Genomic DNA, 24,794 nt, shown 5'->3' with positions numbered 1-24,794 from the left:
CCCTGCTGAAGCCCACGGTGCCTCCCTGGGGTGCCGCCAGCCACCCCGTGCCTCAGTTTTCCCTGTGCCCCGGCAGGTGGGGGCTGTGAGACGGAGGGGAGCAGCTTGCCACGCCAAGCTCTCGCTGATAACACCGTTAATATTTATCTCTTCATGCTACCCGGGCACTCCCTGGGCATGTGACAGGGTCCTGCTGGCACCAGCCGTTGCATCTGGGGCCCAGCTGGGATGAGAGCCGGGGGGTGGCCTGGCACTGTCCATCTCCCCTCTGTGTTCCCAGGACATGACAGGGCGGGGACCATGTCTGTGGGGGTGGGACACTGGCCCGGATCTGCCCCAGCAGGGACGGGGGTGCGGTGAGGGAAGAGACTGGGATGGGGCAGCAGGAGGGGTGGGCACTCCTCTGTGCGTCTGTCCATCTGTCTGTCCCTCTATCCACCCACCCACCCGTCCATGCATCCGTCCATCCATCCCTCCATCCCTCCATCCCTTCATCCCTCCATCCATCCATCCATCCATCCATCCATCCATCCATCCATCCATCCATCCATCCATCCATCCATCCCTCTGTCCCTCCCTCCCTCCATCCATCTGTCCCTCCCTCCATCCATCCCTTCTGTCCATCCACCCACCCATCTCTCTGTCCATCCTTTGACCATCCATCCACTCACCTCTCTCTCCATCCACCCCCTCCCCTCCATCCCTCCATCCCTCCCTCCATCTCTCCATCCCTCCATCCACCCATGCATCCCTCCATCCCTCCTTCCAGCCATCCGTCCCTCCCTCCCTCCGTCCCTCCATCCATCCACCTGTCCATCTGTCTGTCCATCCACTCACCCACCCGTCTTTCCCTCCAAACACCCCCCCACCCATCCAACTGTATCCATCCCTCCCTCCCCCATCCACGCACCCACCCGGGGAGGGGACACCAGCCGTGAGCACACGGGGCTGCCACCATTGTCCCCAAGGTGGTGGCTGCTGGGTGCTGGTGCCCGAGCCGGGGGGAGAGGTGCCACCTCCCAAGGGTTACAGGAGCCACGTTGCCATGGCACTTGGTGGCACTTGTCCTCTTGAGCCCAATAAAAGCTGCCTGTTGGCCCCGGGGGCAGAGAGCAGCGCCGCAGTCAGTGCCAGTGGTGTGGGGTGCAGGATCCGGCCGTGCCCCAGCCCTCTGCCAGCTTCCACCCGAACATGCCGGGGGTCTCGCAGCCCCTCTCGCTCCTGGTCCTGCTCGTCCTCGTCGCCACCGCCCGGGGACAGGCTGGTAGGTGCCCCCACAGCCCCTCTGTACCCCTGTGCCCCAGGGGGGGGTGACCATACCCGCCCCAGGGCATCGGATCAGCTCCTGGGACACCTTCCCAGTATGACCAGTCTGTCCCAGTGCCCTGGCAGTAACCATTCTGGCAGCAAAGCAGAAAGATTTGGGGGTACCTGCTGGCTGTGCCCAGTGTTCCCCACCGTGCCAGACACCCCCACCCTCTTCCAGGGACGGGTCGGCTGTGTTGGGGGTGGCTTCCTCAGCACCTGAGGGGTGGTGGGGAGGGGCTGGCGATGGGCACCTGCCGATGTCCCCTGGTGTCCCCAGTGTCCCCCGGTGCCAGGCTCAGCACAGTCGGGACTCTTGTGCCATGGGCGGCAGGGTCCCATTCCCTGCGGGATGGGGTTCCCCTGAAGCTGTCCCCACCCCTGTCCCCATCCCCGTCCTCGTCTCTGTCGCCATCCTCCCCGCCGCGCAGGCACCGGCCCCAAGGAGCTGCAGCCCTGGCTCGTTGGCCTCACGGCCGTCGTCATCTTCCTCTTCATCGTCTTCGTGCTCCTGCTCGTCAACCGGCTCTGGCAGATGAGGATGCGCAGGTGGGCCGGTGCGGCGGGGACGCACCCCACGCCCCCCTTGGCCCCCCCAGGCGCTGGCCCTGCCCGGGGCTGGGAGCAGGGTGCTGCAGGGTGGGATGGGGCCGGCCCCGCGCACCCCTCAGCCCCTCTGTCCCCTGGCAGGAAGCAGAGCGGCCTCCAGGACACCCCGGGCACTGACAGGTACCACTGGGGCTGGTGCTGGGCACCCCCGGCCGGGCTCGGTTCCCCCCGGGGACAGCCCCATGCCGGCGGTGCTGTGCATGGCCCGGCGTGCCCTTGGCGTGGCTGAAGGTGACGGTGACACCCAAGAGGAGCGGGACTGGGGTGCCCTCGCTGACACCCCCCTCCCGGCAGGCTGGAGCACGGCGGCCACGCCAACGCGGCGGCTGAGAAGGACAGCGACGAGGAGAGCAACGGCGAGGAGCGGAGCAAGGTCACGTCCTTCTGAGGCGGTGGCCGTCCCCAGCCTGCCCGGTGCTCGGCTCTGGGGACCCTCGGTCGGGCACCACGCCCTCAGCCCCGTCCGCGGGGCAGAAATCCACGCCGGGTTTTGTGGGTCGGCCGCGGGGCGGGACGTGCTGCGGTGGCCTCGGCTGCCGCCAAGACCCGGAGTGGATCAGCTGCCGGAGTGGATCGGGGAGGGCGGCGGTGGGCGACAGGAGCAGGGCCCCCCCCGCCCCCCCCCCCGACCCCAGCCCTGGGCCGGCGGGGGGTCCTGCCCGTGGGGGGAAGGGGGTGGCCCTGGCTGTACCCCACTAAAGGTCCCCAGCCTGCCCCAGCATCAAGCGTCTGGTGTCACCGTGCCGGGGACGGGGCTGTCCCCGCGGCCCCTGCGGGGCTCCGCACCCTCAGGATGGGGCCCGTGATGCTCCCCCTCTGCCCCCGAGGGGCCTGGGTGCAGGGGCACCCCTGGGTGCCACGGGGCCAGGGGACAATGGCGGGTTCCTGACATGCAACAAGCTGCCAGGCCTCAGCGACTTCAGCACGGCTGAGAGCCAGTGTCCGGCCACACCGCTGCCCCCCCGACACCCCCGGACCCAGGCGTCCTGCCCCACACCCCGGGGTGCTCGGGGACCGACAGGTGTCATGGGGGGCTGGGGACAGCCTGGGGGGGACGTCCGGCCTCAGCACCCCCCGCTGTCCTGAGCAGCTCTTCGGGACGGGGACGATGGGGACTGGGGGGGTGACGGGTGACGTGCAGCTTCGGCCATCGACGTCGTACAGGTGAGGGCCAAAACATCACCCGGGCCAAGGCGACGATGTCACGTGCACGAGGTGGCGATGTCGTGTGGCCGAGGTCTCGCTGCAGCGTGTCCCCACGGCTGCACCCACCCGTGTCCGTGTCCCCCCCCCGCGCCTGTCCCGGCCCCACCTCCCTGCACCGCGTGGCTGCGGGGGCGCCCCGGGGCGCTGCTGCCACCCTCCTCATCCTGGCCAAGAGCACCCATGGGTGGGGTCCCCGCTCCGGGGTGATGAGCATGGCATGGCTCTGCTCCAGTACACCCCAGTACACCCCAGTGCCCCCCCGCGGCTGGGACACCCCGTTCCTCCCCAGGCAGGGCACTGTGCCTCAGTTTCCCCTGGGGGCAGCAAAGGAAGGGCGGAGGCGGGCTGGAGTTGAAGCATAGCTTGTTTAATTTTTATACATTTTTTTTTTTTGTCTTTTTTTTTCCTTTTCTTTTTTTAATCTTTTTTTTTTGTGTGTCAGTTTTTTGTTTTTTTCTTCTTTTTTGTCTCTTTTTCTCTTTTTTGCATAGGGGAGGGGGGGGAAACAACCAAAAAAAAAAAAAAACCAACAAAAAAAAAAAACCCAAAACAAAAGAAACAAAACAAAAAAGAAAACCAAAAAAAAAAAACCCAAAATCCATAGTCACGGTCAGTAACTGGTATGTAGGCAGGAGCGGCGGCTATCGGTAATGGCTGCATACAATGGTATAATCAAATATCGTGAAGCACCAGGGAGGCGAGCGGGGGGCTCGGGGGGGGTCATGCAGGGGCTGGGGGGGGGGCACAGCCGGGGGGGGGCAGCCCGGCCCCAGCTCGCGGCCCTGGTGCACTCGGCGGGTGTGTAACGGCTGTGGCAAGCGAGAAGCGAGAATCCGGCTAACTAGTAAAATATAACTGCGAAGGAGGGGGCACCCACCCCCCCCCCGCGGGGCGGGGAGGGGGGACCCCCCGAAAAGGCGGGCGAGGGCAGCCGGCGGCGCGGAGGCACTGCGGCGGGATTTTTGGTATGGGTGTGAGTCGTGGTCCTGCCGGCTGCCGCCTCGACGCCTTTTTGGGGCGGTTTCTCTCCTTTTTGCCGCTCTTTTCCCCGGGGGTGGGGTTTCCCCCCCCCCCCCCCCGCCCCCGTCCAAGCTCTGTCTCCACCTCCGCTCCCGCCCGCCTGCGGGCATCGCACGGGGGCACCCGTGGGTGCTGCTGCACGGGGGGGGCACCCATGGGTGCGGCCCAGCCCAGGCGGCGGCGGGAGGCTGCGGGACAGAAAGCAGCAATTCCAAACTCATAGTACAAAAAAAAAAAAAGAAACAAAACAACAACAAACAAGACATATATATATATATATAGGGTTTTATATATATATATATTCCTTTGCGCTTTAAAGTACCTTAACTGTGTGTCGGCCCGCAGGGACCCGCGCCCACCTCCGGCCCCTGCAGCCCCATATATATATATGTGGAGAGAGATATATATATATATGTACAGGTTAATTTTTTTTATTTATAGGTCACAAGGACTATTTTTAATTAATTCTTTTAAGCCGACGAGCCCGACTAAAAACCCTCTAGGAGAGACTGTAGTGCATGAAACCCCCGCGGGAGCCCCGGGCGCGGTGATTGTCGAGCGGACCCCCCCCCCCAACATCCCCATCCTGCCGGGGGCCCCCCCGGAGCGTTCCCACTGACGGGGTCCTCCCCCGCTTTGCGCCCACCCCGACTGTGGCCACTGAGCCCAGAGGCCGCGGGGGGATTGGGAAAAAAAAAAAAAAAAGGGAGAACGATTAAAAAAATAAAAATAATAAAAATTAGTGGTCGTCCCCCCTGTCCCCACGCGGCCGGTGCCCCCCAGGAAGGTGTCTGGGGGGGAGTTTGCATATTCCCTTTGGGCAGAGCCGGGGGGGCTGCGGCCCCGGGGTGGTGGGTGTCGGGGGGAGCAGTGCAAAGACACCAGGGGTGGCGGGGGCTCCCCGGACCCCCAAGGAAAACCCCCGGGCATGACCCCCCCTGCTGCTGCCCGCCGGGCTGGGGGAAGGGGGTGTCGAGTTGATTATTTTTTGCCTGTTTTTAACATGTTTTAAGGTGCTTTTCTTGCCGAGGGCGGGTTTTGGGGGGCTGCGGCCGCAGCCTGGCCAGACGTGCTGCCGGCCCCGGGGGTAAAGGCAGCAAAAGTGGGGGGGTGGGGGGGGACCCCAGCCGGTGCCCCCGTGGGGCCAGGGGCTCCAGGGGCTTCCTCAGGGCAGGGGGGCCCAGGCCCGAGGGGCGCCAGCGCCCCTCGCCTCCCCCCAGACCCCACGCTCGCTGGGGGGGCTGGACGGGGGGGGCTGCCCCGGGTGCCCCCTCCTCCCTCCCTCCCTCCGCTGGCTGTCACTCTGGTCACCACTGAGAAATGCTTTTGAAAATTTTTTTTTTTTTGCTTTGAGCTGATCCTTTTCTAGCCTTAAAACCCTTTTTAATTTTTTTTTTTTTAAATTTTCTCTCTTTTTTTTTTTTTTTAGTTCTATTTTTTTACATTTTCCCCCAACTGGACGCTAACCTCCCGCTCCCTGCGTTGCATTGTCCTTGCAGAAATCAATACTGCACCTTGCATAAAGAAGAGTCTCCCAAGGATGTTCCCCTGCCCTGTGGGACCCCCAACAAACCGCACTGGTTGCCGAGACCCCAGTGGGACATGACACCCCCCACTGATATTTCTGGACACCATAAAAAAAAAAAAAAATTCAAAATTAAGAAAAATGCTGACGACAACGTTTCTTCATCACAAAGCAGCAGTGACGTGCGGTGCCACCCGCCCATCGGTGTCACGACCTGCGTCAGTCCTCAGCCTCAGGGGGGCTGGGGGTGTACGTCTCTCTCTCTCTGGCTGGCGGGACGCTTGGGTTTTAAGGCAAATTCTGGATTTTTTGGGGGTGTCGGAACCCCGCTTGGCGGTTGGCACAGCAGGGAACAGGCAAACTGGTGGTGAGAGGGAACCTCCTGCCAGGACTTTGCCTATTCCCCGCCGCACCAGCCGGACCCCCGGAGATGAAGCTGATCGGGATGGAGGGTGGGGGGGGCTTCAACCCCCCCTGACACCAGCCCTGGGGGGGGCACAGCTACATTCACACGGTTCCATTCCTGTCACGAGAGCAGCTAGGCTCAGCCCTCCCGGCCCTGCGTGCCATTGAAAACTAATTAAAAAGGGGGCGGGGGGGGCAGCCCCCAAGGAGGGGGGTGTGCGACGCTGTGGCCCCTTGTGACGGCTCGGCCATGGGGGTCTCCACTCCTGGTCCTCCCCACGGGGACCCCGACCGTGTCCTCGTCCGTCCTGCCGCGCCCGGAGCCCTGGGTTCTCCCGAGCGCTAAGGGGGGGGCTCTAACCCTGGTGGGGGGGGGCGGTCCCTGCTGCCTCCCGCCTCGCTGCCTTTGGTTGCTGTAAGCAGGAAAACAAAATTAAAAAACCCCAAAAGGGAAGGAAAAAAAAAAAAAAAAAGAGAGAGGCAAAGCAAAGGGGTGGCCGGACCCCCCCACCGGACCCCACTGGCCGGACCCCCCCTCGCCGGTGCAGCCGAGCGGCTATTGCATATTCCGGTGTGTTGGCGCAGAGGATGCATCAGTATTACCAACTGGAAGACATTTCCGAGGGGGAAAATTGGTTAAAAAATGATAATAATAGAGAGAAAAGGGATTTTTTCCGGCCGAGAAGAAGCCATGCAGGAGGCGAGGGAGGGGGCAGCCGCCCCCGGCCCCCCCGGCCCCCCGGGAGCCCCGGGCATGCAGCGACTCCCTCGCACTGATATCGGGTCCGGTAATACTTAGTCTTCGAAGGCAAGGCACATCATGTGGTATAAAATTTCGTGCAAATTAGGAAAACATGGATTTTTTTTTTTCTTGTGTTTTTTTTTTTACGGCTTTTTTTTTCTTTTATACAGAATTTTTTTGTTTTTTTCCTCTTTTTTTTTTCTCTTTTGCTGAAGGGGGAAGGTAGAGCCGGTTAATACAGTCTGCCATGCACAGCATCAGCCATCCGCGGCTGGGTTGAGCCAGGTCACCAGATCCTGTTAAAGCACCATGCAGTTTATTTGTCTTTTTTTTTTGTCTTTTTCTTTTTTTTTCATGTGTTTCTTTTCTCAGATCTTTAAAAAAAAACCAGGTTTCCCTCTCCGCCAAGCGCTTTTTTTGTTGTGTTTTTTTTTTTTTTTTCTTTTTTTTGTGGGTTTTCTCCTTTTCTTGTCCTTTTTGATTATTTTTTTTGTCTCCCGGGATTTCCTGCGTCAGCCCTTTCCCCGGTCCCGCGCCACGGGCTGTGCCGTCCCGGGGGGGGTGGGAAGCGTGGCGGAGTGAGGGGCCGGTGGGATGGGGGATGCGACTCCAGTGGTCCACGGGGCAGCTCAGGGTGCCAGGGGAGGGGGCCAGGCGGGCGGCGGTGGTGACCTCAGTGACATCCCCTGCTGCCGGACATCCCACGGTGGCTTCTCTCTGTCATCACCCATGGGGTGTCCCCTGGGGCGTGGGCTCCCTGGGGTCCCTTTGGGGACACGCCTGGGACCAGCCTCCTCTGTGGCCGCCACCATCTCGCTGGAGACGCTGGGTGCCTTCGTCATCTTCCTCCTCCTCCTCGCCTCAGCCGCCGTGTAGGTCCTTCTGCTCTAAGGCACTGCCACGTCCCCGTGTCCCCTTCCCGGCCACGCTGCCATCACACGGGACGGGGACGGCTGGGGGCTTCCTCCAGCGCTGCCCCTGGCCAGGGGCTCCTCCGGGGGTCCCAGGACCCCTCCCCGCCACAGTTGAGGCACTTGACGCGGGGCCAGGGGCTCCGTGGGGCTGGCTCTGCCCTCGCCCTCGCTCGGGCTCTTTTTCTCCATCCTTTTGTATTACCAAAAAAAAAAAAAAAAAAAAAAAACCCCAAAAACCCCAAACCAGCCATCCCGGCAAGCCAGTGCCGGGGGCTCCGTCTCCTCCTCCTCTTCCTCCTCCTCCTCCTCCTCCTTTTTTGTGATTTTTTTTTTCTTTTCTTCTTTTTCTTTTTTTTTTTTTGACGATTCCCTCTTAAAAAGTGCATTTCCTACAAAATGTGCAACACGAGCGCACCCTCTCCTCGCCATCCACCTGGTACCTGTCCACAGGAATGCATAGCTCAGACACACGGACGCACGCCACACCACAGCCCCACGGACCCCCCCGGCGCGGGGACACGCAGGGGGACACAGGGACACACATGGGGACACGTGGGGACACGTGGGGCCGGGGCCGGTGCACGCCGGGGGGTGAGGAAGGCATCGCAGAGACACGGTGACCGGTGTCCCGGCATGACGGTGGCAGCCCGGGTCCTGCTGGGGCCGTGGTGGGAGCGTCCCCACGCCGCGTCCCCGCAGCAATCGGGGTGCCACCGCCGCCGTGACCATCTCCACCCGCTGCCTCGCACCCTCCGCAGCCCCCACCCCCCTCCTGCTGTGACACCTGCTCGTACCAAGCCGAGCTGGCCAACGGGCCACCGGGCCACCTCATCACCACGTCACCGCAGCACCACGGCACCGTGTCACCGAAGCACAGCGTCGCCCGTCCCCAGGGCTCCTCTTTCACCACACGGAGCATCACATTGCCCCGACGGCGAGCGTGGCCGCAGCCGTTGGGAACCGGCGGCAGGAGGTGTCCCCCCCACCCCGCCACGCCCCACCCTGGCCCCGGGGCCCCCCGAGAGTCTGCGTGGGGCCGGGAGGGGCGGTGGGGGGGGTTTGATCTTTTCTACTCACATAGAGGCAAGAATGAGAGAGTCAAGAGCCGTTTGCATATCCGACCCTCCGGCGAGCAGCCGGCAGGGCTCTGGTGCCGCAGCCCCGCTGCTGCTCCGGGAGGCATCGCTGGCACGAGTTGTGTCAGGTCTCGGCGTGGCGCCGGCCGACGGGGCAAATAATAGTGTTTTTTTTTCTTTTTTTTTCTGTTTCTTTGTTTTCTGGCGCATCGCCGGGGTTGGGGGGGAAGGTCCTCCTGGGATGGGTTGTTGTTTTGTTTGTATTTTTTTTTTTCCTTTTTAAAAAAGTTTGATCCTTTTCCTTCTTCCTTTCCCTCGCTCTTTTCTTCGGGTGTGGGTTTTGCTTGTCGTCGTCGTCGTCGTCGTGAGTCCGCGCTCTCCGTCGTCACCGCAAGGCTGGGCCTGGTGCTCGGGGACGGGGATGTTCCTCTGGGGGTGCCTAAAGCAGAGGAGAAGGGAGGCGAAGGGGCGGCACGGCGGCGGTTATCCCAGGTACCAGGACTGCCGGGAGAGGAGAGAGAGGCTGGCGTTAGTGCTCTGTGCCACGGAGCTGCTCCGTCCCCCTGCCGTGTCCCCCCACCTGGGACAGCTGTCCCCATGCTGTCACCCTGCTCGGCTGGCCTTGCTGCCCCTCACGGGGCTGGCATCCCCATTCCTGCACCGAGTTTGTCAGTCCTCTGCTCCGGGGCCACCCACATCCCCCTTTGTGGCTGGTCCCTCTGCACCTCCACGGCGAAGGCGACGCTCCCCTGTCCCGCTTGGGGACGGGTGGGGGGTGGCAGGGCTGGGGACCCTGCAGGGTGGCCCCCTGCCACCCTTCTATTTTCTCCCCCCACCTCAGCCCCAAGTTCAAGTTTGTCCCTGATTACCTCATGTCTGGTTTCCGTTGGCAACGAGACAGCTCGGGGCCGCCGCTTCCCTTAACCCTTCCCGGCCCTGCCACACATGACCCGAGAGCAGCAGGTCTCAGCCACCCCTCCCAGGGATGCGGGGCACCACTTCGGTTCCCGCTGCCTCAGTTTCCCCATCCCTGAGGCCTGGGGAGGCTCCCAGAGCACGACTGAGCACACGCACGCAGGGACAGGGACAAGGGCCTCGGGGTCCTGGGGCTGCAAGCGGCCGTGACCCTTGGGGGGTTGGGGGTGCAGGGGTCCCTGCACCCTGCTGCTCTTGGGCTCTCCCGGCACTGCCCCGTGTCTCCTCCTCAGGGACCCAAAGGCCTCGGGGTGCTCTGCCCACGTGTAGGACTGGGGAAACTGAGGCAGGGCTGTGGTCAGAGACGGGGCCCCGGTGTTTGCCCCCTGCTACGGCACAGCACCCTTGGGTGTCCCAGCTCACGGTCCCCGAGCGCTCACACCCCAGCACGGCACAGCCCAGCACCCTCGGGTGCCCCACAGCACAGCTCATGGTCCCCGAGCGCTCACACCCTGGCACAGCACAGCACCTCCGCGTGCCCCACGGCACCACTTCGTGCCCCGAGTACTTGCCCCCGGCCGGTGCAGCGCCCTGGCGTGCCCCCAGCACGGTGCCATCCACACACCGACCCCGCTGCCCCGGCACTGGCGTCACCCGCAGGGCAGGGGTGCAGCCTCCCCAAGCTGCCCCTGCTGGGACCGCTAAGGCCGGCCAACTCGTATCACAGGTGAGGCAAGTGCCGGCGCCCACCCAGGCGCTGGGGCCGCCTTACGAACCACTGGTTAAAAAATACCCAGGACTAATGACCGGTCCCTGGAAAGACGCACGCTACATCCCGCTGCGCGCGGAGCAGCCGGCAGGCGCGAGGGGCAGGAGCAGGGTGCCCGTGTCCACCCGCAGAGGGGACACACAGCCCCGGTGCCCCTTGTGTGGGGATGCTGCGGGCAGCCCGGCTGTGCCGTGCGTGGTGCCAGGTGGGGCATGGCCAGAGCCTGGGGAGAGGAGGGCAAGGTGCCAGGCGTGGGCATGGCAGCGGCCTCCCTCTGCCCTTGGGGACCCTTGGTGGCCCCGAGCCACCAGCAGCGCCCGAGGCCCCGGCACAGGGCACCGGGTGGTGACAGCCCCGGCGGGGCAGTGCCCGCAGCGGCGATGGTGAGGCAGCGATGCCCACAGCAGCAACGCCACCACGGTGGTGACGCCCGTGACAGCAGCGCCCACAGTAGCGATGCCTGTGGCAGTTACACCCACAGCAGTGATGCCACGGTGGCAACACCCACAGCAGCGATGCCCACGGCAGCAATACCCACGGCAGCGACGCCATGGCAGGGATGCTCATGACGGTGATGCCTGCAACGGCCACGCCCATGGTGGGGATGCCCACGGCAGGGATGCCCATGGTGGCACAGCCACGGCGGCAACACCCACGGTGGCAATACCACAGCAGCGATGCCGTGGCGGGGATGCCCACATCAGCAACACCATGGCAGCGATACCCACGACGGCGGATGCCCGCAAGGGCCATGCCCACGGCGGCGATGCCCACGGCGATGCCACGGCGGCGGTGCCCTGGGCGAGGGCAGGAGGGTCCCCCCAGCAGCATCCCCGCTCTCACCTGTGCCTGATAGATACTCCCAGGATCCCTTGGTCCTAATCCCACGAAGGAACGGTTCGCAGGGGGCGTGCCTGGTGCAGAGTAGGCTGGGGAACAAACGAGAGCTCATTAACGGGGCTGCCGGTGGCACCGCCATCGTCCCCCCCGGGGCCGAGCCTGGCCCGTGCCCTGGCACTGCTGGGACGGGCGTCCCAGGTACCGGGAGCTGGTGGCCAGGCACCGTCCCTGGCCGTGCCCCAGCGGCAGGCGAGAGGAGACTGGGGATGCTGCGCCTGGGGCAGTGCCACTCGTGCCTGTGCCCTGCTGGAGGGGCAGAAGGGGGGGGGCGAGATGCCTGCGGGGTACGGGCGCAGACCGGTGGGTGCTCCCCTGCGGTGCCGGCGCTGCGGCCTCCTGAGCGGAGCTGCCGTGGGGTGAGCACAACGGGAGCCACCAGCTCCACTGGGCCACGTCCCCCCCACTGCCACCTCCGCCCCCCAGCTGGGGGTCTGGCAGTGGGACCCCCAGCCCCACTGAGCTCCTGGGCTCAGCCCGGTTGGAGGCAGGGTGCTTCCGGGGAGCACGGGGCGGGGGCTCGGAGCCAACTGGCCTCTGCGCCCCTTGGGGACAGCCCGTGTTCCCTGCGTGCAGCCCTCCCTGAGCCCGGGGGGGGACTGGCACTGCCCGGTCCCTCCCGGTGGCCGTGGGCCTGTCACCAGCCAGGCCACGCCGTGCCGAGCTCTCCCCTCCAGACCAGACAGGCTTTGATTGCTTCACGCTACGTAACCCCGACACCGGCCGGCTGGTGGCACCCAGCAGTGGCCTGTCCCCCCAGGAAGGTGCCCCCCGGGCGGGGCTCGACTCTGTGGGGATGTGGCAGCCTCTCGGGGTACCAGGAGGTGTCCCGCAGGTACAGCAGGATGGGGACAGGGACAACCCCCTCGCGGATTGCTGCAATGGCACAGTGTCCCACCGCTGCGGCACGCGCCCCGACGCCAGCCCAGGGGTGACACCAGCATCTCCCCTCTGCAGCCGCGGGCCCAGCGCACCAAAATCCTCTTGGCCAAGGCGCTAAAGCCCCCTGAGGTGGGGTGGAGGGGGACGAGCTTGTCAGCTGCTGCTGCTAACGAAGGACCCCCGGTGCCTCCCGTCAAGAGCTCCGAGGGGGCCCACACATGGTCCTTGCACCCACATCGCTTCACAGCCCCTGACCAGCTCGGGGTCCCCAGCGGCGGGGACCCCCGTGGCAGCGAGAGGACGGCAGCCCCGCGCGGCGCAGCCAGGCACACAGCCCCCAGCCCCAGCGCCGCACCCAGGCCGGCTGGTCCCCACGTCACCGGCAGCACCGCCGCCGCCAGCTGCTGGGGAAACTGAGGCACGGAGAGACGACAGCCTCCCCCACGAGCCCTGCCTGCGCCGGGGGGGTTTGGGCAGGACAGCGGCTTGGGGGAGCACCGCTGCGGCTCCTCTCCCGTTCCCCTGGCCGTCTCAGAGGGACGCAGGGCTCGGGCTGGTCCCTGGGACCAGCATGGGACCCCCCTGGCTTGGGGGACCCAACAGCCGCCTGCCCAAACCCTGCCTGCTCCGACCTGCCTGAGACCCAGCAAACTCATTGTGTGCCGGCTGCTGCCCTCTCCCCGGCTGCGGGGAGGCCACCTCTGCCAACACCCCCCCAGCAGCACTGAGATGGTGGGGGGGACCTTGCGGGGGGGGCTGCAAGAAGAGGGGGCCGGCCGGGCCGGGGAGAGGGGTGGGCGCCGCGGGGTGCTTACTGGGTGATGTCGGTGAGGTCGTCCCTCCCTCGGTAGTTGTCGTGGTGGATTTGGTGTCAGGAGAGACGGCCAAGCGGGGCATGCCGGGGGGAGGTGGCGGCGCCAGCATCTGCGTGGGCAGGTAGTGGCTGGGCACTTTCACTTGACCACTTCCATTTAACTGGGGACATAACACAGACAGAAAAACAAACAGCACAAGCCATTAGGAAGCACGCGCAGCACCGGCAAAGCCGGCCCGGTGAGCCCCCGGTGCTGCCTGGCACAGGCGCAGAGCATCCCTCACCGCTGACACGAGTTTGTTGGGTCTCAGAGCAGCCCTGAACGGTCGGCGCCAGCAACAGGGAAATCACGGCGGCGCAGGGGGTTTTGGGGTGGGTGGGGAGCCCCCGTGGTGGCTCATGCCGCAGCCGGGGCGCTGTGCCCCCCTCTCCGCGGCGGCAGGAGGCCTTTGAAATGCTCACCCGTGGGGAAGGGGCACCCCGCGGCCGTGGCTCGGTGCTGGCTCTCAAAGGCTCCTGTACCAGACCCGCCCCGCGCAATGTGGCGGGGGGGCTGCTCCAAATCCAGTCTCCGGCAGCCCGGCACTGAGCCGCTGCGCAGGGGAAGAGCGGCTGCGCCCCTCACCCTGGCATCAGGCCTCAGCGGTGAGGGGCGGCGGGTGGGTGCTGGGCAGAGCTCTGAGGGGGTCCCCGAGACCCTCTGCACCCCGGGGGCAGAGTGGGAGTGTGGGGCACAGGAGTGGGAACGCAGCCACCCCCAGCCCCCAGCTCCGGGCACAAAGGCAGCCTGGGGGTGTGGGGTGCTGGGTGCAAGGGGTGCGTGGTGGTGGGTGCATGGGGTACTGGGTGTGCAGGTTGCTGGGTACAAGGGGTGCTGGGTGCACTGTGTGCTGTATGCGCAGGGTACTGGATGTGTGGGGTGCTGGGTGTGCATGGTGCTGGGTACAAGGGGTGCTGGGTGTGTGGGGTGATGGGTGCATGGGGTGCTGGGTACAAGGGGTGCTGGGTGTGTGGGGTGATGGGTGTGCAGGGTGCTGGGTGCGTGGGGTGCTGGGTGCGTGGGGTGCTGGGTACAAGGCGTGCTGGGTAGAAGGGGTGCTGGGTGCATGGGGTGCTGGGTGCTGGGGCAAGGGAAGGCTCACAGCAGCACAGTGGGGCCCTGCCACCCCCCGGGGCTGCGGGGGGACACGGCGCAGTGGCGGGGCTGACGGGTCACCAGCTGGCTGCGCGGGCGGACGGGCCACGCGGAGCCCATCGCTCTCCCGGGCACGGTGGCGGACAGTGGCTCTTTGGCGACGGTCACACATCTCCTGCCAGACACCCCGCTCCCACTAGACCCCCCCCGCCCCAGCCCCAGCTGACGGCTCAGCCCCGGCACCCACCGCCCTGTTCCCCCTGTGCTGAGCCAGGGGACGGCACCTCCATCGCCAGAGAAACGAGGTGCCAACACCAACCAGGCGCAGTCGGCGCTCCCGAACCAACGCAAGGCACCGGCCAGAGCCGCTCAGCCCCCGCCGCAGCGGTAAGGACACCCTACGGGCTGGGTGCCCGCCCCTGGGTGCCGTCATTGCACCCCGACCCCCCCATTGCGGCGGCGGTGGTGGCGGTGACGGCGCTGGCGGCAGATGATCCAGGGGACACGGCTCCGGCAGCCCAGCCGGCAGCAGCCCCCGAGGCCCCACGGCGAGGTCGGTGATGGGACGCAGGGATGGGGCCGGATCCTTACCGGTCCGGGCTGCTGGTTGGACGGGTCGCAGGCCAGCGAGACGAGATCTTTCAGCGGGTCCTGCGGGTTGAGATGAGGCGGGTACCGAATGGCCGTGTGGGGGAAGTAGGTGGAGGCCGTCTGGGGGAGGATGGAGGTGGTGGGGAAATGCAGCGCAGACGACGGGTGCGGGCTTCGAGCGATACCTGCGGGCGAGAGCACAAGGGGGGACCCCCCCGGCATCACTGCGAGGTAGCCGCTGCCACAGCCCCCCGCCCGCTTCACCCCCTTGCTCCGTGCCTCGGTGTGTCCCCCCCAGGGCACTCACCGCTGTGCACCGCGATGACGGGACGGTGGTGCTGCGTGAAGCTGCTCAGCCGGGGCGAGGAGTCCTGGGGCGACGGGCTGTTGAAGGGGGACTTGTCCATCTCTGTCTTCTTCACGGTGGGAGAGATGCCTGGGGAAAGCCAGGCGCGGCGTCACACCCCAGCACCCGCCGCGGGACCCCGAAGTCCCGGGGCTGCTGCCAGCTCGGCCCGGGGTAGGGGTGCTCGTTCCTTGGGGCAAGGGGCGCCCTGGGGACAGGCTGGGTGTGGGGAGGGTGCGTGGGGGTGAGAGTGTGTGCGCACACACGTGTGCGTGTGCAGGAGGGTGTGCACACGGGTGGGCACCTCTAGGGGTGACCCGCGGGTGCACGTGTGCGCACCAGCATATGGTGTGCGTGGGTGTGCACATACCGGCGTGTGTGCACGTGTCTGCACCTGAGTGAGTGTGTGTAGGTGCACACGCGTGTGCAGGCGTGCGTTCACAGACAGGCATTAGCCAGAGAGTGTGTGTGTGCCTGTGTGCACAACTGCACGTGCAAGCACATGCGTGTGTGTGTGTGTGCAGGTGGACGCAGCTCTGCGCGTGTGCACGTGTCTGCCCCAGGCGCACAAGCGGGTGCCCCCACGGGTGCCCCTGCAGCCTGCCCTGGGCACCCACGTCCCCTGGCGCCCCGGTGCCCTTGTGAGGAGCTCCCAGGGAGGCAGAAAGGTGCCAGCTCGGGGTGGGGAGGGGGGTGACCCCTCCAGGGACCTGCAGCCCCAGCCCCCAGGACCCTCCCTGTGCAGCGCCAGACGTGTGGGTGCCCCGGGGCCACCCCATGGCTCAGGGCCGAGCTGCGGGGGGGGCAGCGGGCGCACTAATCCCCCCCCACCCCAGCTTTAGCCCTGGCCATTTGGCCCAGGCCCGGTAATGGGTTTAGCCCCTTCTCAGCCGGGCGTTAGGAGGATTTCCCAGAACATCCCGTACGGGATTGCCGTAACCCCCCCGCCGCCACAGCTGAGTGCCCCCGCCGCCCCCCCGCATCCCTGCCCCAGATCAGGCCACTGGTGGGGGCACAGTGACACCCCAGCGCTGCTCCCTCCCGCCGTGCCCCCCCCACACCCCCGTGCAATGCTTTGGGGAGGGGGCTGCACCTCCCCCAGGGACCCTCCTGCCCTCTCACCTGCCCCCCCCGGGCACCTGCCCCCCGACATATAGGGGGGCTCCATCCTGGGCCAGGACTTGCCCCCTTCCGACACAAACGGTGCCTCCAGCCCCCCAGCTGGGCACCCCCCAGGCTCTGGCAGGGTTGGGGGGCTGGGACAGATCCTGCCCTGCGCTGGGGGGGGCAGAATAAGAGCCAGGGGGGCAGAAAGCCGAGCGGCTCCTTCGCCTGCAGCCCCGTGAAGGCGCCCCGGGGCGTGGGAGCCGCCGTGCCAGCCCCGCAGCATCGCTTTAATTAGCCCAGCCCCCTCTTTTCTTAATGAACAGCTAATTGGGTCTGTCTAGACAGGAAAGGGAAAAAAAAACCGCCGAGCAAGAAAGCAAGCTGTCCATAGCGCCAGCGGCCGTGGGGCTGGGAGAGGCCGGCATGGGGCTGGGGCGCTGGGCTGGCCCTATAGGAAGCACCTATAGAGAGAGCCAGTCCTTGAATAGCGGCGGGGGGGGGGTCCTGCAGCAACACTGCGGCAATTACAGAGAGCCTGTGCCTTCATGGGGGGGCTGTAGCAACACCTGGACACCTATAGAGAACCTGTGCCTAAATCTGGGGGCCCTATAGCAACCCCTTGGCACCTATAGAGAGCCTGTGGCTTGATGGGGCTCTGTAGTAACCCCTTGGCACCTATAGAGAGCCTGTGGCTTGATGGGGGGCTCTGTAGTAACCCCTTGGCACCTATAGAGAGCCTGTGCCTTGATGGGGCTCTGTAGTAACCCCACAGCACCTATAGAGAGCCTGTGCCTTGATGGGGGGCTCTATAGCAACACCACAGCTCACAAAGAGAAGCAGTAACTTGCTGGGGGGCCCTATAGCAACACACCAGCACCTATAGCCAGCTCATGCTTTGACCTGAGGGCCCTACAGCAGCAGGAGGGCACCTGTAGGGAGGTACCTACCCCCTTCCATGTCTTCTGTCCAGTTGCGGCTGCTGCTGGTGGGGGAGTTGGAGGAGGTGTAGTACTCCCCCCCCGGGCTGGTGTCGATGTCGTCCTCCATGGACCCCGACTTGTGCCGTTTGCTCCTGGGGGGCAGAGAAGGGATCAGCACCAGCCTGCGGCAGGATCTGGCCTGCCCCCTGCCTCCCCTGTGGCCAGACGGCCAGCGGCCCACAGCTGGGCTCAGGCTGGCCCTGGCACCACCCCGGCATCGCCCCGGCATCGCCCCGGCATCACTCCAGCATCACCCTGGCATGGCCCCAGCGTGGCCCTGGTGGCACCTACCCGCTGGAGGAGGTGCTGGGCAGCGTCCTCCTCATGCCGGTGCTGGAGGGGTTCAGGTCGTAGGCCAGGTGGCCCTGCAGCTCCCCCAGGGAGAAGTTTGGCCCCGTGCCTGTCACCACTGGCGCTGCAGGGAGAGAGGGGGATCAGGGGAGGCCTGGCACTGTCCCCCGCCGGGCAGGAAGGGGACCCCCAGCCCACAGCCAGGGTGGGGGAGCTGCCAGGACAATGCCGTGCCCGCGCAGCGGGGGGGAGGTGGTGGCATCATGGTGGCACTCACTTCGGGACACCTGGATGAGCTCGGTGACGCTGAACACCCCCGAGGTGACAAAGCTTTCCTGGAAGTCTGTTGAATCTGTGTGGGAGAGAGTAGGGAGTTCTGAGGGGGGGTGGACATGACCACCCCTCCTGCCCTGCTTGTGGCGATGCTTGAGGGCACCCCAATATCCCCAAATCCCCCCTAACGCCACCCACCCCCCCCGGCTGGCTTCGCTCCACTTCCCTCCTCTGGCGAGTGACCACCCTGACCAGTCCCCTCTGCTGAGGACCCCCTGGGGCTGCTCTGTGCCTCAGTTTCCCTATGGCTGAGCGAGCCGGTGGGGCTGGGGGCTGCGCCCCCACCGTGGGACCCCCGTGGCAGCTGCTGTCCCCGAGGGACACAGCCCCAGTCGGGCCCTTGTGTCTGTGGGATGAGGCTGAGGCCGTGCCCAGCTCATTGCAGGTGCCAGGCAGTGGCTGTGGGGGGCACCCGAGCAGCTGTGGGGAGCCGCTGGCGCAGAGGGCACGCCCGCCTGCCGAGGGGGCCACCTCCACCGCAGGGACCCCGGGGACGGGCTCGGGTGTCCCTTGACCTGCACCCTGAGCCCCGCCCGCCCCGCTCACCCAGCGTGATGGGTTTGCTGTCCTCCTGGTCCGAGCCGATGCCCGTCCGGGGGCTGCTGCTCTGCTCTGCATCTGCGGGAGGGAAAAACCGCCGGGGTGAGGCCCCCGCAGCGCCACACGCCAGGGCCACCCGCGGGCCAACCGCCCCTCCCGCCGCTCTGCTGGGGGGGGAAACTGAGGCACGGTCTGGCCAGCGGCTCCCACTGCAGGAGGGCCACGACTGAGCCGCCACGTCCCCAGCCACCGAGCATCCCTCCCCGACGGCGGCAGGAATGGGGACACCCCCCCGCTGCCACGCAGGAGGGAAACCCACGGCACTTGACCCACCCCGAGGCAGGGTGACGGCCGCCTGGACACGCTCCTGCCTCCTTCCTCCCTCCAGCTGCCCCCGAGGCCCGGCCCTGCCCCGCCGGCAGCGTCCCCGCAGCCAGGCATGGCCCCTGCCGCCCCACGGCACCACAGCCTGCCTCCCCCAAGCCCCCCGGAGGGCAGCAGGGCCATGGGGCAGCACCTGCGCTGACCCCCGAAGCCCTCCCTGTCCCCGCTCCATCGCAGCTAAAAATAACCCGGCTCAGACGCTGAGCTCAGCGGCACCGGCACCCCCCGGCATGGCACAGCCGGCGCCTCCCCGCACCCCGCCGGGGGCTGAGCCACACTCAGGAGCATCCTTCCTCCCCGGCACAGGCTTGGCCACGTGCCCCTCGTCCGGCTGCTCCCAGAACCCTTCCAAAACTTTCGCCATGTATTTCCCCATCTCCTCGTCCTTCATCCTGCTTCTCCATCCTCCTCCCACCCCTTGGCCTTCGGCGTTTCTCTTTCGCAGCACTGGCTGATGCTGGGAAAGGGCCGCGACAATCCAAACAACACCGTCAAAACAGAGCGGCCGCTGCTGCCAGCCCGCCTGCTGGGGCTCGGGGTTTTTTCCCTTTCTCTCCTTTTTTTCTCCCCCTTTTTCCCGCCCCCCACCCCGTGCTCCCCCCCAGTCCCTTGCGCACACACGGCTCCCGGGGTGGTTATTTTTGGCCAGCCAGGCCGAGCCATGTGGGCAGCGGGGCCGCGCCGCCCCCCGCCCCGACACCCCCCGGGTGCCGCCCACGCCACCCCCAGGGCCACTTGACGTCGACGCCGAACGCAGCCATTTTGTCTCCCTCCCCAGTCGCTGGCGTTCCTCCCCAGCCTTTCCCCGCGCCGGCCTGGCAGCCCTTTCATGCTGGCGGCCCCGTGGCATCGCGCCCCAACGCCGCAGCCCGCCACCAGCCAGCCCCGTGCCCACGCGCTTGCCCGTGCGCTTGCCTGCACACTTGGCTTCCTCCAGGCAGCCATTTTAGGGAGCAGAAATTCCCCCAGTGATGGGCGCTGGGGTTTATTCCCCCCCTTCTCTCCATTTCTCTTTTTTTTTTCCCTTTTTTTTCCCCATTTTGAAAGCTGCCACATGCCCAAGAGTGTGGGAGTGGGCGGTGGGCGTTAGCAGGGCACAAGTGAGCTGGAGAAGGGGGCGAGTGGCAGCAGGGACCCCCCACACGCCCGCGGGCACCACGCGGCCGGACACAGCCCCTCCTCGCCTCTTAAAACAACAAATCTCGCAGCGGCTCTGGAAGTGGTTAGCGGTGGAGCCTGGCCAAGGCACGGGGCGGTGTCTTGCGGTTACAGTCCCGAGGCCGGCCCGGCTCCCCATGCACCCCCCCGCCGTCGCCTCAGGGCTCCCTGGCCCCCTGCTCGCCCCCAGGGATGGCACCCGCCTGCCCGTTCCTGGGGGTGCTCAGCCACTAGGAAGCCCCCCCAGGCTGTGCCCTCACCCCGCGGCCTCTGAGGTGCCCCACGTGGCTCTCAGCTGCGCCCACAGGACCTCCCACGGCTGCTCGCCCTGAGATACCCTGCATGGACCCTGCTCACCCCCAGATGCCCCACGCGGACCTTTCCTCACCCCCAGATGTCCCCCATGGACCTTTCCTCACCCCCCGATGCACCACGTGGACCTTTCCTTACCCCCAGATGCCCCACGCGGACCTTTCCTCACCCCCAGATGCCCCACATGGACCTTTCCTCACCCCCAGATGCCCCACGCGGACCTTTCCTCGCCCCCAGATGCCCCACGTGGACCTTTGCTCCCCCAGGATGCCTGGCACAGTCCTTTGCTCCCCCCAAAGCTGCCCCCTGCTCCCCCAGGGCACCCAGCAGGGACACTCGCTCGCCCCAGGTATCCCCCCCGCCCCCCTGGGTTCTCCCTGTGCTCCCACACTCCCCCACCAGCATCATCCTGACCCAGCTCCACCAATGCCACCCCACCTACCCCTGCTCCTGTGGGGCACCCCGGGGGCCTGCCCCCAACCCAAGCACCCCAGTTCCAGCCACAGCACCCCAAGAAGCACTGGGGACTTTCCTGAGCCCTGAGGTTTGGCAGCAGGACTGGACCCTCCCGGCACCCTGACGGAGGCACGTGGGTGCGGGGCTGGGGGCTCGGTACCCCCCCCGCTGCTGGCGATCCTCGTGGCTGGGACGGGTGAGCTCGCCAGCAAATTTCTGGCTGCCTCCTCCGGCGCAGCGCGGCCGGGCCAAACTCTGCTCTCACCGCCATGTGACGGCTGCCTGCGGCCGGCCGGCGCGCACTAAAATGGCGAAGGGATCACTGGGCTCCCACCGCAGCCTCGCTCCCCCCAAGGGATGTTTTGGGGGGGACCAAATCCCTCACCCAACAAGTGGCTCGGCTGCACCAGGAAGGTGAAAGAAGCCCGGGGGGCTCGCTGATGGGGGGCACCCTGCACCCTCCGCACCCCCCGCGGGTGGCGGATGGAGGTGAGGGGCCCTGCTGCCACATTGCGGGGAGCCTGGAGGGGGGGTTCGACGCTGGGATCCCCCCCCAGCACGGAGGGGGAGAGCGGTTAGTCCCAAAAAGGTCGATCCAATCGCTTTTAAAAATAGCAAAGTGTGTGCTGGGGGGGGGGGGGGGGGGCGAGGGCTGCCTGGGCTCCCGGCCGCGCTGGCAGCCTGGACTGATGCCACCCATTGAATTATGGATCCCCGGCACCCCGGCCCTGCCGGCTGGCAGGGTGCCGACGGCCCCACGGCGACTCCTTGCCCGTGGCTTCGGCGCGTGGGAACGACCCCGGGCAGCAGGACTGGCCTTGAGGGGGGGGGGTCCCTGCGGGCCGGGTGCCCCCCCCGGGGCTGGCGCGGCTGCGGGAGAGCCCTGGCTCTGTGCCCGGGCGCTGACAGTAACAGGGCACGGTGTTACCGGCAGCGGTGTGGGGCGCAGGCGCAGAGGCTGGAGGATGCTGGGGGCTGGTGGAGCCGCTGGCGCCGGTGTGCGTGGCCCAGGCCCCCTGGCGAGGGCAGCAGCTTTCTTCCTCCTCCCCCAGCGGTGCTAGCGACGGGGCAGGAGATAGGCCAGGCCTCAGCACTGCTGCCTGCAGGTTCCTGCCCCTGTGCCTCAGTTTCCCCTGGGGCCAGCTCGGGGTTAAGTCCCCTGGGGAACTGCTCCCTCGCCTCTCCCTCAGTGGCAGTGCAGCCCTACTACCTCCCCAGCAGCAACTCACAGCTGCCCCAGTGCCTCCGGCTAGCCCTCCCCCATGGTGTGCATCACTAGGGCCCAGAGTGAACAGCCTGGTCAGGATGGGGGACACCTGGAGACCTGAGGGAGCCTGAGGGCTGTAGGACAGTGGCCCCACTGCAAGGGCTAGGGGTGGGCGAGGCTGCGGGGGCCAAGGGGGGGGGCTCCCCGCCAGACCCTCAGCACCCCCTACCCCGCAGTGGCCCCACTGGTCTGAGCGGCTCTGCCCGTCCCGCTGCCGGCCGGGCTGGGGTGGCCCTTACATAAAACCCGGAACAGACCCGCTTGTGTAACCTCCTTTATATAATACCCCCAGCAACGCCGTGTGTGTGCCGGGTAAATCCCAGCTCAGCCAGGCTGCCCCGCGCGCCGGACCCCTCGGCCATGCTCTTTATAACGCCCGCTCCCCCCCCGGCCCCCCCCGCCCTGCCCACGGGGCTGCGGTGCTACCAGGGGGTGAGATGAGTTTGCTGGGTCTCAGCCCGCTCCCCGCCAACGCCGCGGGGGCAGCAGCTTCTCCACCCCAGGGAGGTCCTGGCCGGAGGCATCCCCCGAGGTGGCGGGGGGGGACGGACGCGCCCCACTGCCACGTTCACCGGCTGCAGCCAGCTGGCCCAGGCGGGAGGCTGGGGAGGCGCGAGCACGTTGGCCGGCGCCTGCGAGTGAGGAGCGAGCGTCGGCGCGCTGGGAGCGAGCGGGTTTGTCCTCGGCCGACCCCGGCCGGCACGAGGAGATGGCAGCAACCGGGGGGAACCCCCCCAGGCGGGCAGCATGGCCGCCCCCTCGCTCGGCCCTGCCAGGCCTGGGCCACATCCAGGGCTGCCGGCGCCCGTGGAGGCGAGCGGGGACAGCTGGCAGCGGACAAAGGGACGGGGGAGAGTGGGATGGACAAAGGGATGGCTGAGCCCCCTGCCCCCCTGGGACACCCCCCCGCCCGGCGGGGTGCTGGCACCCAGCCCCTGTGCACTGGGCTGGGGGGGCCAGGGGGCACCCGGGGGTGCAGCTGCTGGGAGAGGATGGGAGAGAGAGAGAGAAAGGAAGGGAGGAAGGGAGGGAGAAAGAAAGAAAAAAGGAAGAAAGTGAAGGGAAAGAAATAAAAGTAAAGATAAAAATAAGAAAAAGAAAAAAGAAAAAAAAAGAAAAAGAAAAAGAAAAAGAAAAAGAAAAAGAAAAAGAAAAAGAAAAAGAAAAAGAAAAAGAAAAAGAAAAAGAAAAAGAAAAAGAAAAAAAAAGAAAAAGAAAAAAGAAAAAGAAAAAGAAAAAGAAAAAGAAAAAGAAAAAAGAAAAAGAAAAAGAAAAAGAAAAAGAAAAAGAAAAAGAAAAAGAAAAAGAAAAAGAAAAAGGAAAAAAGAAAAAGAAAAAGAAAAAGGAAAAAGAAAGTAAAAAGGAAGAAATGAAAGTGGAGGGAAATAAAAATAAAAAGAAAAAGAAAAAGAAAAAAGGAAAAGAAAGAGGAAAAGGAAAAAGAAAAGAAAGAAAATAAAAAGAAAAAAGAAAATAAAAATAGAAAAAGAAAACAGAAAAAAGAAAAAAAAAGAAAGGAAAGGAAAAAGAGAAAGAAAAAGAAAAGAAGAAAATAAAAATAAGGGAAGGAGGAAAAGCTGACAGGGAGGAGGGAGGGAAGGGAAAGCAGAAGGAAAGCTGGAGGAAAGGCAGGAGGGCAGAAGCAGAGCAGGAAGGAGAAGGGGGATGGGGGGCAGGGGTGGGGGGACACCTCAGCTCCGCAGGTGCAGCCCGAGGGTCCCAGGCCCGGCCCCCGTCTGCCCTGGGCGGACCCACTGCCCCTGCCTGCCCTGCCACGGGGCCTGGCCCTGGGCAGCTGCCGGGGGCTGCCAGCATCTCGCTGCCCCACCAACCCCAGCCCCACGGCACAGCCCCACGGCACAGAACAGCCCCTCCGCAGAGTCCCACGGGTCCCCCCCATGGCCCCCCTGACCCCTCTCTCACCCCCCCACGGATCCCAGGCATCGCTCCTAGTGCATCGTGGGAATCTCCCATCCCAGGGCCAAGGTCTGAGGCCACACAGGGCTGGGGAGGGGGGGGAGGGGGCAGGTTCAAGCCCTCCTCGGGACCGGCCGAGACCCCAGCGTGGGGGCGGGCATGGCAGGGGACCCCAGACCCCAGCTGGTGGTGCCAGCCCAGCTGGGGGGCGCAGTGGCACGCTGAGGGGCCTGGTGGTGTCTGTGCCCCCCCCGCCGTGCCCGCGGCCACCGGCGGGAGGGAGCGCCGCGGGCATCTGCTGGCCCAGCTGTCCCTTGCCAGCGCGGCACGGAGCCGGGCGCCCGGCCAGGATGGCAACTGCAGCCCCGGGGAGGGCACGGCGCTTGCCAGCACGGGGGGACGGCGGGTGGGGAAGGCGGGGGACGGCAGGTGCTTGCGAGACGGAGCTCACTCATCTTTTATTCATCGGGCGCCGAACGGCGCAGGGAACCACTCTGGCCCCTTGTCCCCAGCGCCAGCACCACAGGACGTGGCGCTCGGTGCCAGGTCCCCGGCAGGCACCGCTCCCCCTGCCCGAGGCCGTGGGGCTGAGCACGGGGCAACTCGCTTCACTGGTGCCGCGGGGCTGGGGCTGCCCCCTGCCAGCTGGGCATGCGGGGAAGCCACCGGTGCTGGCCCGGCTCTGGCTGGGCGCACTGCGGGAGCCGGGGAAGCCCTGACCTCCCCAAGGTCGCCGGCACATCGATCCAGAGAGCTCCAGCGCGGCCAAACCACCCCGGCTGCCGCCGCCGCGCTCACGGCGGGGCCGGGCACGGGGACAGCGGGTGCCCCAGGCGCTGACACCCCAGTTGGTGACACCCCAGGGGACGGGGATGGCCGGGGTCGCTGCACCCCGCGG

General features: G+C 65.7%; 2 protein-coding genes across 5 annotated transcripts in view; one reads left to right on the top strand and one right to left on the bottom strand.

Moving 5' to 3' along the window:
• Positions 1-1,019: 1,019 nt before the first annotated feature.
• Positions 1,020-2,635, top strand: SMIM24 (small integral membrane protein 24). The gene is made up of 4 exons (XM_074851728.1): positions 1,020-1,264; positions 1,737-1,854; positions 1,996-2,034; positions 2,209-2,635. The coding sequence occupies exons 1-4, from the start codon at positions 1,192-1,194 to the stop codon at positions 2,300-2,302; spliced, it is 324 nt and encodes a 107-aa protein (XP_074707829.1). The 5' UTR covers positions 1,020-1,191; the 3' UTR covers positions 2,303-2,635.
• An 831-nt stretch (positions 2,636-3,466) lies between these two features.
• The window catches only part of NFIC (nuclear factor I C), a 47,705-nt gene continuing 26,377 nt past the window's right edge, over positions 3,467-24,794 (bottom strand). For 2 of the 4 annotated variants that reach the window (XM_074851725.1, XM_074851724.1), the window contains exons 3-11: positions 18,409-18,480; positions 17,807-17,881; positions 17,530-17,653; positions 17,206-17,330; positions 15,113-15,241; positions 14,806-14,990; positions 13,081-13,240; positions 11,330-11,415; positions 3,467-9,303 (exon numbers count right to left, since the gene is read on the bottom strand). In XM_074851725.1, coding sequence (XP_074707826.1) covers positions 9,286-9,303; positions 11,330-11,415; positions 13,081-13,240; positions 14,806-14,990; positions 15,113-15,241; positions 17,206-17,330; positions 17,530-17,653; positions 17,807-17,881; positions 18,409-18,480 — 974 coding nt within the window. In that variant the 3' untranslated portion in view covers positions 3,467-9,285. The remainder of the gene's footprint in view (positions 9,304-11,329; positions 11,416-13,080; positions 13,241-14,805; positions 14,991-15,112; positions 15,242-17,205; positions 17,331-17,529; positions 17,654-17,806; positions 17,882-18,408; positions 18,481-24,794) is intronic. The other 2 variants (XM_074851726.1, XM_074851727.1) reach the window with 2 other exon arrangements.

Source organism: Strix uralensis, chromosome 27 (assembly GCF_047716275.1).
Source record: "Strix uralensis isolate ZFMK-TIS-50842 chromosome 27, bStrUra1, whole genome shotgun sequence".
Taxonomy (NCBI): domain Eukaryota; kingdom Metazoa; phylum Chordata; class Aves; order Strigiformes; family Strigidae; genus Strix; species Strix uralensis.
The sequence above is the reverse complement of the archived record's forward strand: the minus strand, read 5'-3'. Positions and strand labels throughout refer to the sequence as shown.

What these genes read in the sequence shown, in the direction of transcription:
- SMIM24 (XM_074851728.1), top strand. Translation starts at nt 1,192, where the DNA reads ATGCCGGGGGTCTCGCAGCCCCTCTCGCTCCTGGTCCTGCTCGTCCTC. An exon ending in CACCGCCCGGGGACAGGCTG is followed by an intron (nt 1,265 to 1,736) that starts GTAGGTGCCCCC and finishes CCCGCCGCGCAG; the next exon opens with GCACCGGCCCCAAGGAGCTG. An exon ending in GACACCCCGGGCACTGACAG is followed by an intron (nt 2,035 to 2,208) that starts GTACCACTGGGG and finishes CCCTCCCGGCAG; the next exon opens with GCTGGAGCACGGCGGCCACG.